An 11,843-nucleotide genomic window follows, 5' to 3' on the forward strand; every position below is an offset into this window, starting at 1 on the left:
ATACAGGCCATGGTCTTTGCAATCACTTGTTATGCATCAGAGAGTTGGACAATGACTAGGGAGGACAGAAGGAGAATTGATGTGGTGCTGGAGAAGAGTATTGAGGGTACTACGGTCTGCTAAGAAAACAAACAGATTCATCCTGGAGAGAGTTAAACCGGGCTGCTTCTTGGAGGCAAGGATTCTGAGGCTCCATCTAACATACTTTGGACATGTTATAAGGAGGGACCAGTCCTTGGAGAGGGACATCATGCTTGGGAGGGTGGAGAGACAACAAAGGAGGGGAAGGCCGTCTATGAGGTGGATTGATTCAGTGACTGGGGTAACTGGGATGGATGTATCAGAGACATTGCGACTGGCATAGGACAGAGCAGAGTTTAGGGCTGTTGTACACAGGGTCACTAAGAGTCACAGGTGACTCGACAGCACATAACAACATACTCTTAATGGAAGTACATAACCAAACCTTTCTTCCATGATACTGCTGCATGAGTTCACATGTTAGCAGAGGAGCAGAACTCTCTATACCATTCAGGGACCTCAGGAGAACTTAATTATTGTCTGGTGAGTAGAGCAGGGGTTCAGGACTCCTCCCACAATCTGGCAGTTCTTAGCCTTCAAGCTAAACAGTCCCCATAAGGGTATCAGAGTGAGCTGATGAGATTCATTCTGTATTTATAGTCTATGAGCAAGATGCCTAGACCCAGGTTCATCTTCCATAATAATAACAACCCAAACTGTCATAAGAGCCTAAGAATTTAGCCTATCCATGAATTAGAGCAGATTTTTTTTAAAAAAAATCGAAAAGTTACACATTTTACTACTGAGGTTGTGTATCAATTCTGCATGGTTCATGCTATGGAACCCACACTCTCACAATGGTCTCAGCATGAAAAACCTGCAGGTGGTAAAAGGAAAATAAATTAAATATGGAAAACATGCCCATATTCTATCACAGCAGTTCTCCAAGGATGCTTTGGAAATCTCTAAAACAAGCAGACAACTCTAGCTAAAGGCCCCTCTTCTGTGTCAACATATCCACACATACTCTTTGCCTCCAAGGTTAATAATTCAGACATATACCTTATTCCAGTGACAAAGAGGGTTTTTTGTAGAGGGCTAGATAATAAACATTTGAGCCTTTGTGAACCAGGTAGTTTGTGTTAAAACTGCTTAACTCTGCCTTCACATCAGAACTTCAAACTGGTTCAGTCTGGATTGTTCCTACAGACAATACACTTTTCCAATCAAATCCCCACTTCCTGCAAAAATAATTAGACACAAACCATAAATATTCCAAAGGAGTGGTTATGTCATAAAATACTACATGCATATAGATGAGTGAAGAAATAAAATGTATGTATGTATGTGTGTATATATATTTTTTATATATATTTATTATGCACCCAAGTTGCCTGCGACTCAAAGCGACCCTATGCACAACAGCCCTAAACCCTGCTCTATCCTGTGCCAATCTTATTGTCTCTGACACACCTGCTGCCATTACCCCAATCACTAAATCAATCTATCTCCTTGAGGGTCTTCCTCTTTTGAGCTGTCCCTCCACTCTCCCAAGCATGACATCCCTCTCCAAAGATTGGTCCCTCCTTGCATGACATCCCTCTCCAAAGATTGGTCCCTCCTTGCAACATGTGAAGCTTCAGAATCCTTACCTCCGAGGGGCAGCCTGGTCTCACCCTATCTAGGATAAACCTGTTTGTTCTCCTAGCAGTCCCTGGTATAGTCAAAATTCTTCTCCAGCACCACAGCTCAAAGGCATCATTTCTCCCTCTATCATCCCTAGTCACTGTCCAGCTTTCTGATGCATAGCAAGTAATTACAAAGACTATGGCCTGTCAGTCTAATAATGTCAGTCTGGGGACAACTTAGTCTCCAGACTGACATCATTGCTCCTCAGTACTTTGGAGAGGTCTCCGACACATACACACCTCCCATATAGAATAAACAGATATAATGTGTAGATAGATAGATATAATCCATAAGATATTATGTGTATATATATTAGTACATGGATAAAATGTACATATAATTACATTATAATATACATCTATTTACTCATATATATAATCATGTATACATAAAAATCATGTGTGGACTTTGTTAAAATGTAGATTCTGATTCAGTATGCTCATTGTGAAAATGTAAATTCTCAACAAAAGGACAAACTTCATCAAAGTCCCACTTCCTAAAAAAGTAATCAGACAATCCATGAAAATGGCTAGGTCATAAATTACTACCAACCATTTAAAAATATAAAGACAATTATTAAGCTCTACAATAATGCGACAGGCTGGATTTGGCTCCATGGGTTCTATTTATCCAACTTAAATCTAAACCTTAAAGGACTCAGAGACTAGCAGGGAAAGGGGAAAGATATTTTTCCCCCAGAACAATTTTTTCTACCCCACTTCCATCTATCTACTTTTCTTAAAAGAATAATATTTAGAAGACAAAATTAAATAACAGAAAGAATAGTGTTCATCCATTCACTTAAGTTCCACTTTCTACTCCCTGAAACATCAGAATTAAAAGAGATCAAAATAAACAGAATGTTTGGGAGGAAAGAAAATAATATATTTCAAATTCTTTTTCATTTGACTTTTACACTCATTACTAATCAATGTATCTAAAGAACAAGTGAAATAAATTTAAAGTACTGTCAATCTCCAATTAAGCATTTAGAAAGTGAAAGGTTATGTACTATGGCCTGATCATAAACTTTTTCTATTAAGCAGATCCAATTAGAAAAAGTAGATAGATATGTAGAAAGCTATAATGTATATCTAGATAGAGTGAGTGAGTGTGTGTGTGTGTGTGTGTACACACACATAAATGGAGCTCTGGTAGCATAATCTACAGACAGTTGTACTGCTAACCCAAAGGCTCAAGTCCACCAGCTGTTCTGCAGAAGACGGGCAATTTCCTCTTCTAGGATCAATAGTCTTAGAAAGCCACTGGAGGGTCAGCAATGAGTTAAAATGGACAACAAGACAAGGAGAACGGGAAAAAAAATCTTTATATATATATAAAACATACCTAGATTAATCTAAAACTCATTGCCATTGAACTTATTCCTGAATCTCTACTGAATTTCTGAAGCTGAATATGCAGCACAGGAGGAGACTGCCCATCTTTCTCTTGCAGAGTCACTGGTGAATTTAAACAGGTAGAACAGCACAGTCTTTTCATTATTAGCACAACTCCCTATGGACTATGCCACCAGAGCTTTTACACAGATAAGATGATAGATAGATAGATAGATAGATAGATAGATAGATAGACAGACAAATACATAGATACATAGATATATGTACAATTTAATAATCTTTCCTTTTTCTTTCACTTGCATAAAGATATAATCTCTCCTCACATTGCCTTTAAAATAGTGTAATATAGAATATAAAGAAAATGTTAGGTTTTCCATTTCAGCCATCAAAAAATTCTAGCAATTCCTTAGCATATTAGAATTAAGACTTTAAATCACTACTTTTCAAAGGCCACCTATCCACAAAGCATAGGCCTTTGGCTCAATTCTAGCCCAAGTAGTTTTTAATGAGGAACACTTCCTCCCAGGGAAATTTAGAAAATTCCTCAAACATTTTTGGTTTCCACAGAGCATCTAGTGAGTAGAGAGGTCAAAGATAATGCTAAACATCCTTCATTGCCTGGAACAACCTCACAACAAAGAATGCTCTGGCCCAAAGTGTGTCAACAGTGCTGAAACTGAAAACCCCCAGGTTGAGGCAACTAAAGGTAGGGTAGATACAGTTTTTAACAAAAGAGTTTCAAGATTGATCATTCCTCTAGAAAACTATTAAAGTGGCTTTCTAAATGTGACAAATATTTCTGGGCACCTACTTTGCTGTTGTTTGTGTACACCATCTCGGAGACGCTCTGGCAACATTTTTTGAGATCGGGTTCATTCAAATCCAATGGCATTACCTCTCAAATACAAGGTAAACTTAGCAATACACTTGCTGAAAGGTCAAACCCTTTCAAAGCCCTGCTCTGTGCAAAACTACCCCAATATAGTACGTACAGAGATGTAAATGTCTATGTCATAGAATACAAGTTAAACATTCAAAATGTAGAAACTATTCTTAGCTCACAGCTTTACAAAAAGGGGCAGGCTGAACAGGTGTGATCTCCAGTTCAGTAAACCTATACACTTGTTTTATGTTAAGTATGGTTTCAACCTTAAAATTAGCAGCCTAACTTAAACTTCATCGCTGAAACAGAAACTCAATTTAGTTAAAATCTACTTCCTCTCCTGATCACCTGATGAAGGACAAGTAAGACAGGAAGTAAAATTACGTATCTTGGAGTTCCTCTTCTCCCTCTCCTTAGTTTATAGGTCTGTGGAAGAAAATGTTACCAGGAACATGGACAATAAGATAGAAGGGGTCAAAAGTGCAACGTGGCCTTTACAATCCAGAAGCCAGATCAGGAGACTCATTTTCTTAAGTATTCCTCTACAAAGGGATAATGCCAAGAGAAAATTACAACGGTTGCACTAAAAACAAAAACAAAAACCCAACCCATGAATAGAGCAAGAGATCAACAACTACTTAACTGTCCTTCTAGGTAAGTTTAAACAAATAATTCCATTCTTTTAAAAAAGGCCAACATGTTAAAACAGCTGCCATAAAAGCAGTAAGCTCAAAGCTCACTGCAATCAAGTTGGAACCAATCCTCCATTAGTTTTCGAGACTGTAAATTGCATGGGAAGCAACACTGCATCTTTACCTGAGGAACTGCTGGTAGATTCAAATCACCAAAAGGGTATGGCCTGGTAATAACACAACTATGGACTAGGGCTCAAGAGCAATACCTGACAATAAATGAAAGTGGTAATTTTAGCCAAACATTTTTGTTCACAGACCAGATATACCTTAATGCTAATTAATGAATAAGAGAGAAAAATCCCCTTTGGAGAAATAGGATTGCAACATCTCCCAGACAAGGTACTTTTATTTGATCAGGATGTATAGCGGTGTCATGCAATTCAATTAAAATATAAGCATATCTTGTTTTATTCCACTTAGCTTTACTGTGACTCACAGATACCAAGGGGTTTTGTTTTTGTTCATAAATTGAAGGTTTGTGATGACTTTACATCAAATAATTCTATCATCATTTTTCCAACAGTATGTACAATATTACAAATTTTTCATAATGCAATTGCACACTTAAATAGACTACATATAGTATAAACATAACTTTTATATGCATTGGGAAATCCAAAAATATCTATGACTGCTTTGATGCAATATTTGATTCACTGTGATGTCTAGAACCAAATCTAAATTATCTCTGAGGTATGCCTCCCCTCATTTATAAGCATGTTTATGGTTCTAAAATTCAGCTATTATATGAAATTGGTGTCATGCAAAAATGGAGAATGACTGTATCAGATCACAGAATGGAAATTGGAATCATTACATAACTGCCAAATTGCATCGTTCTATAACTTTCAAACCAAACTGAGAATCATGGTGCAGCCAAGTTGGCACATCATTTTAACTATCACACTAGTGGGACTCTCACCTTGTCCCTCTGCATTCACTTCTGCCAGGTGTGTATCACTGATGAGCAGAATAGTGGATAGTAAAGTTTTCTACTAGTGTTGTAAACGACAAATGTTGAATAACGTGAGAGTGGGTAAGTGAGAAGATTTACCAAAAAATAAAATTATCAGAAGAGATGTAGTCCCGAGTGTCTTAGCTGGTTTATGTACATATGACTCTTAGATGTACAGGCCAAGAGTCCTACTGATGTTAACAGAAAAATCCTAGAGTAGGAAGCAACAGGAAATGTCAGATTACCTAAAGACCTGGTAAGCACTGGCTTGTGTTTACTAATCTGTACTAAATAAATTCACATTTTTCACCATTCCAGAGCTTCTACTTCTAGGTATAGGTGGCACCAGCCTCTCTTCCAACCCTACAGCACCCTCCTACAGAATCTTAGCCTCTCAAACTTCTAATTCCTGACAGAAATGAATTAAGGAGTAGGAAAGTTAAGCATGGATTTACTTATGCTTACTTATTCATCTATAGTGAACAGTTTCATGTGTTTTTTACCATGTTGTTATTGTTGTATACTGTAAGTTGGAACCGATGAATAGCTGACCCTCTCACGGGTTTTCAGAGGCAGTTAATCACAAGCTAATCTCCATTGCCCGTCCTCCCATGAAGCAGCTGGTGGCCTCGAACTGTCTGACTTCAGGATTGCAGTGCAAATTCTTGCCACTAGACCATGAGAGCTCCTTTGTTTTTTACCACAGTGGTGAAAAGTGTTAAGTATAATGAGGTTCATGATTACTGAGTACTCCATCCCTAGAGAAAGATCACAAGGAATTCTAAACACTTGGTTTGTCACCAGTGCCAAATTTCCATTATTTCCCAAAACTCGGAGACCTCAAGTATAATTCAAGAAATGAAACAAACTCCTTTACATAAGCTCCCTTAACAAGCTCCCAAACATAGCTGAGCAAGCAAGTTCTAGTATATCAGGGAGAGAAGGTAGCATATTTTTCACAAATATCTTTTTTTAAATCTATTTTATTCAGAGGATTTGGGGAAGAGGCAAAGGGGCAGGGAATAAAAAGTTCAAAGATCATGGTGTGTTCAGGCCTGCACCTCAGAGACAACAAAAGCATGAGTATCACTCTGGAGTTAAGATGTTCAAACTTAGGAAAGCAACAATAACCACACACACAAAAAGAAACCACAACAATAAACACCTGGAAGATTGAAGTCCTACTTACACTTGTTGCTAGCACACTGGCAGAATAGTTAAGAACTTGGCAGCTAACAGAAAGGCCACAGGTTAGAGCCCACCAGCCACTCTGCAGGAGAAAGATGTGGTCATCCGATTTTCCATAAAGACTTCTAGCCTCAGAAACCCTTCAGTGGCTATTTTATCCTATACGATCACAAGAAGACTGAACTGACTGAATGGCAGTGGGTTTGATTTTTTTTTTTTTAACATGAGTGTTAGTGGACTCATACCGAGTGATGTGAACAGTTTATAAACATATCAGCATATATATTTGATGCTAATATTACAAGTTTTTTAAGAAAGTCAACTAAGGTCCAATGGCTTCCAAATTTTTAAAGGCATTCTTACTTTGTCCATACCAAATGTCATCTGTACACAAAAATAAAATCAATGTCATTTTCAGTTTTCACCCCAGAGATCAACCTCCTTTGAGACTTCCCTAATACACCTAATTGCTGGCTGACTGAAAGATAGGAAATTTATGTCCACCATGGTGCCTCAGAAGAAAGACCTGGTGATTTACTTCTGCTGAAGAATCAGCCACTGAAACTTTATCAAGCAAAATGCTACTCTGACAAACATAGAGTAACCATGAATTGGAATTGGCTCAACCACAACTGTTGAAAATTTTTTTAAAAATATCATCTACAACACTACTTAGTCAAAGATTGAGCATTTGTTATTCAAAGCTTGATTCACTGATGTAAACCTCCAGATCCAAACATAAGGCACTAATGAGATACCATAGTATATAAGCTGTGGATCGTAAGCAGCAGATCGTAAGCAGCCCATTAACTCTGTAAGGTGATGGTGAACTTCAAGAAAACCGTACCAATATTTCTTTTTTCCATCCGCTGAAATTCTTCCAACTTCCCACCAAGTAGAAGAAGGTCACTAGCCTGAGTCAGCCTTTCATTCAGAGTGAAATTTTTTTTATTAATTTTTCTAACTGAGACTTAATAGCCCAGAAATACCTGCACCAGCTCAAGAAGATTCACCACCTGTTGCCTCCCAGACTCAAAGAAATTCCTCCCAAAGACACAGGGCAAAAGTCCTCCCAAAACCAAGTCAGCTGCAAGCAGCTGCTTGGGGGGTAAGGGGGTGGCATGGAGGGAGGGGAACCAGAGAACCCTGAGCTGGGCCCACTCCTGGTTAAGTAAAGAGGTACGGATTCCTGCAGACCGATAAAGAACAAAGGGGGAGAGGGGGTTGTAAAAACAAAAACCCCACAGCAAATAAATTACTTTTAATCTAAAATGCTTTTAAATACACACACATAAACTATTCTTACACAAATAAGCTTATACCTTACCAAAGGTTTTGTATCAACTGGAAAAAATTGAAATAGATGATTTAGAAAAAATTATATTTATTTTTTTGTATCAATCACCCTACTAGACACTGAAAATGACATTTGGTGACTATCTGACATAACTTCATTAAAATTCTTAAGAGCCCAGTCAGTACCCACATTTACCAAAGAAACATCATCTGTTGCAATCACTTTTGCTATGTTTGGTGTTCTCACCAAATTAAGGCTTACACTGAGTTGTATGGATAAGAAAAATAGAATTAGACAACCCTAATGCTTGATGCTGTGTTTCATGAACTGCATAAACATTTTCATTAAAGCTAGAAGAACTAAGCTAGAAGACAACCTGAGAAAGCATAAATCTCAAACAGCAAATGTTACAAAATATAATATTTGCTAGTTTATGATAAAAAAAATATTTAAAAAAAAAAGGTAAGGAATCATAGAGCAACATCCTTTGTATTCCATATCAGATCTTGCCATAGACCAGCTGGCCCTATATAGTGAGTAAAGGATTCCTAAGAGACAGTACAGCACAGTGACTGAAAGATTATATTCCAAAATCCACCTATTTCAATCTTTACTGTTCCACTTAGTAACTCTGTGACCTGGAGCAAGTTAATTAACCCTTCTGTGCCTAATTCCTCACCTATTACATGGTAGTGTAGAGATGGGAGTTTATCAAGTATGAAACAGAACAATGTGCACCCAATAGTAAAAGCCAAGATTGCTTATCTTGTCCACCCGCTAGAGGGTCTAGTGGCCCCCAAACACCATCAAAAGAGAATTAGCCTTTTTCCTACACTGAATAGCTAGTATTAAAAACCTAAGCCAACTCTAAGTACAAATAGCTTTACCTTTCAAATGCTATTCCTTTGCACACTACAGAGTACACATACTCTTCATTTTTTTCTCTAAGCAGAATTTCAGCCTCTTAGCCCAAAATAAATATAAAAATGCTGGAGTTAACTTTGCCTATCTAAACCATTCCCTTCTTTTTTTTTTTTAAAAGATTTCCTAATAATTGAATGACTCACTGCCTTTTTGAACAAAAGTAAAATGTCAAGGTTGCCAGTTAATCCAGGTCCAGATGTTTGCATAAATCATGAAACCAAAGTCAAGGGACATTATTTAGCCTAACACTTCACATATAACACATCAGTTTTAAGCTTTTCCTGTGATGGTGAAAACATGATAACTGGAAGTGCAGAGAAAGAGACTACAGTAAATTTAATCCCAAAATTATACTAATATCAAAACTTAGAAGTCTTTTTGTTCTGGCTTCAGTTTACTCTTTTGTGAACTATCTTCTCCAAGTGCAACAAGAGTTATGGAACAAGCTTTAAACGCTATGTTTAAAATCATCAATGAGTGCTTGTTTCACTCTCTTTTCTCTAGCATACCACCACTTGAGAAAAACAGGCACTTCGAAAAACTATTCGTTTGCCACAAGATTTTCTAAACACCTGTCACATGCAAAATACTTTGTATCGATCTGGAACAGCATTCATAAAGGAGTAACTTTTTAAAAAATTTCATAATAATTAATGTCATGTTTGTAACTAAATTTACGTTTGAGCAGTTTGCCCTAGTACACACATACCAGAAAGGATACAACTTGGCCACTTAAATTGTCACAATAAGGTAAAAGGAGAATCAGGTCTTCTGTTTTCTCAGTCCCTGAGTCAAATAAGTAGTTGTTCCATCAGTTCATCAGGGTTTCAAATTTTATGGGTTCTTTCATTACAAGAAATACTACTAGACAGGACTCAATTTTACTAATTTTTGAAATGTATATATAATTGGCAAGCAATTTGACACTGAACTTGCACAAGCGGTATGCGTAGAAACACAGAATCGATCGTGTTCGTCTTGTTCAGCCACTTTAAATAGAACACTTGATTGGGGTCTTTTCCCCCAACTTCTTAGTTTATATGACCACTAGGCGCAGGACTGAGCGCCCCACAGCTTCTGCCAGGAGTATAACACGCGCTTGCCCTGTCTGCTTACCACGTCTGCTACTAACCAACCCCATGTTACAGCTAAAAAATGAGGGCATTAAATCAGCTCTATAGATTCACACCTAAAAGGGCTACAACACAAAATAAACTTTTATTTATTTCTCAAAAGACCGAGCGGAAGAGTGACTCACAGAAGGGTACTGCGATTCATTTCCGCGTCTTGGTGCGCGCTGGAGGTCTGGGCGCCGATATGCGGCTTAAACCCGGTAGAATCACGGGGCTTCACTCCAGAGATTTCCGGGTGCCGGGCTAGTAAGAGGGTACCTCACGTCACACCTGATGGCCAGCCAGCAGGTGTCCCAGGCCACCCCGACAAGCCGGGTGCGAGTGCGGGAACATGGCCACTTCCCCAGACCGCCAGCACTTTGTTAACTCCTGCTCGCGCCCTGCTGGAGGAGGCTCCCGGGCGGTTGACCCGAGCTCCATCTGGACTAGGCTCGGCTGTTCCTCCAGTTCAGCCTCTCACTCGCCTGGCACCGAGCTGGGATGAGTTGCTGGTAAGCCCAGGCCCCCACGCCTGTCACCTCCAGCTCCCTCGCCCCGACTACCCGGGGCTTACCTGGGGAAAGGAGCCCTCGCGGCGCGGACTTTTGGGGTAGTCTAAGTGACCCCGGTCCAGCATCAGGTAGAGAGAGAAGATCACCACGCAGAAGATAGCGCTGCCGAACACGGTGAACTGACGGCTTAACTTCATTTTCCTCGACAGACTTGTGGCCAGGACACTATCCTCACGCGGGCCAGAGGAGGAGCCGGACTGAAGATTCTAGGAAGCGACCGCCAGAGGCTCCAGGCTCCCCAGCTGTGCGCCCTCTGAGCTCTCGGGAGTGGCTGGGCTGGGCTGCGCTCCACACCTTGCCTCCAGGGCCCCTATGCGCCCTCGGCCCTGGCTCGCTGCCCTCCCAGGGGCCAGCCGTCCTTCTCGAAGCAAGCCCCGCAAACTTGATCGAGAGTCTAGCGCCGGGAACCCGTGGGGCGCACGGGGCAGGCAGAGGGGAGGTCGCCGCCCGGACTTCCTGCCACCGCCGCCCCGACTGAGTAGGCAGGAAAAGTTTTCTCGACGAGAGCAGGCGTGTCCTCGCCTAAAGGAGATGCAGCTTCGGCGGCTCCCGCAGCCGGCGGCGCGGAGCTGGGTCTAGAGGAGTGGATGGGGAAGGAAACCAGTCCCGAGAAGCCGGGCCCCACAACTTAGAGCTGGGACAGCCAGGCCCGCCCCCGAGACACCGCCTCCGCCTCCCCGATCCGAGCCCCTTCAAGCCGCCTCTGCTGCTGCCGCCACCGCAGCCGCGGTCGGGTTGGGGTGCACCCTGGACGCGGGGGCGCACGGATCTGGCAGGAGTTCCCTCCGAGCGCGTGTCCGCCCGCTGGCCTCTCCCGCCCCCCGCCGCCCCTTCCTTCCCCCTCCCGGACCCGGGCTGCGCGGGGAGGGCGCAGGGGGCGGGCGGCAGATCGGGGAGGAGGAAAAGGAGGGCTAGGAGGAGCGGACTGTCCCCAGAGAGAAGCCCGCTCCAGCTGCAGCCGCCAGCCCCCTCCCTCCTTCCCGCTCTGCAAACGAGGCGATGGCGGCAGCAGCAGAGCGAGGAAGCGCTGGTTCTCCAGCGCCACTCGGCGCTCCCGCACCGCCCGCTACGAGCAGGAGACGGCGGAGCCGCGGTCGCTGGGTCAATAGGCGCCCGCAGCCCCAGAGCCGAACAGGCAGATGGCCCCGC

General features: G+C 41.5%; 1 protein-coding gene across 1 annotated transcript in view; it reads right to left on the reverse strand.

Moving 5' to 3' along the window:
* Nucleotides 1-10,831, reverse strand: part of MAN2A1 (mannosidase, alpha, class 2A, member 1) — a 308,450-nt gene extending 297,619 nt beyond the window's left edge. Inside the window, exon 1 of the mRNA XM_006886707.1 lies at nucleotides 10,697-10,831. Coding sequence (XP_006886769.1) covers nucleotides 10,697-10,831 — 135 coding nt within the window. The remainder of the gene's footprint in view (nucleotides 1-10,696) is intronic.
* Between the last annotated feature and the right edge of the window lie 1,012 nt (nucleotides 10,832-11,843).

The sequence above is a fragment of the Elephantulus edwardii genome, unplaced genomic scaffold (assembly GCF_000299155.1).
Source record: "Elephantulus edwardii isolate Elephantulus edwardi_28Jun2011 unplaced genomic scaffold, EleEdw1.0 scaffold00050, whole genome shotgun sequence".
Lineage (NCBI taxonomy): Eukaryota > Metazoa > Chordata > Mammalia > Macroscelidea > Macroscelididae > Elephantulus > Elephantulus edwardii.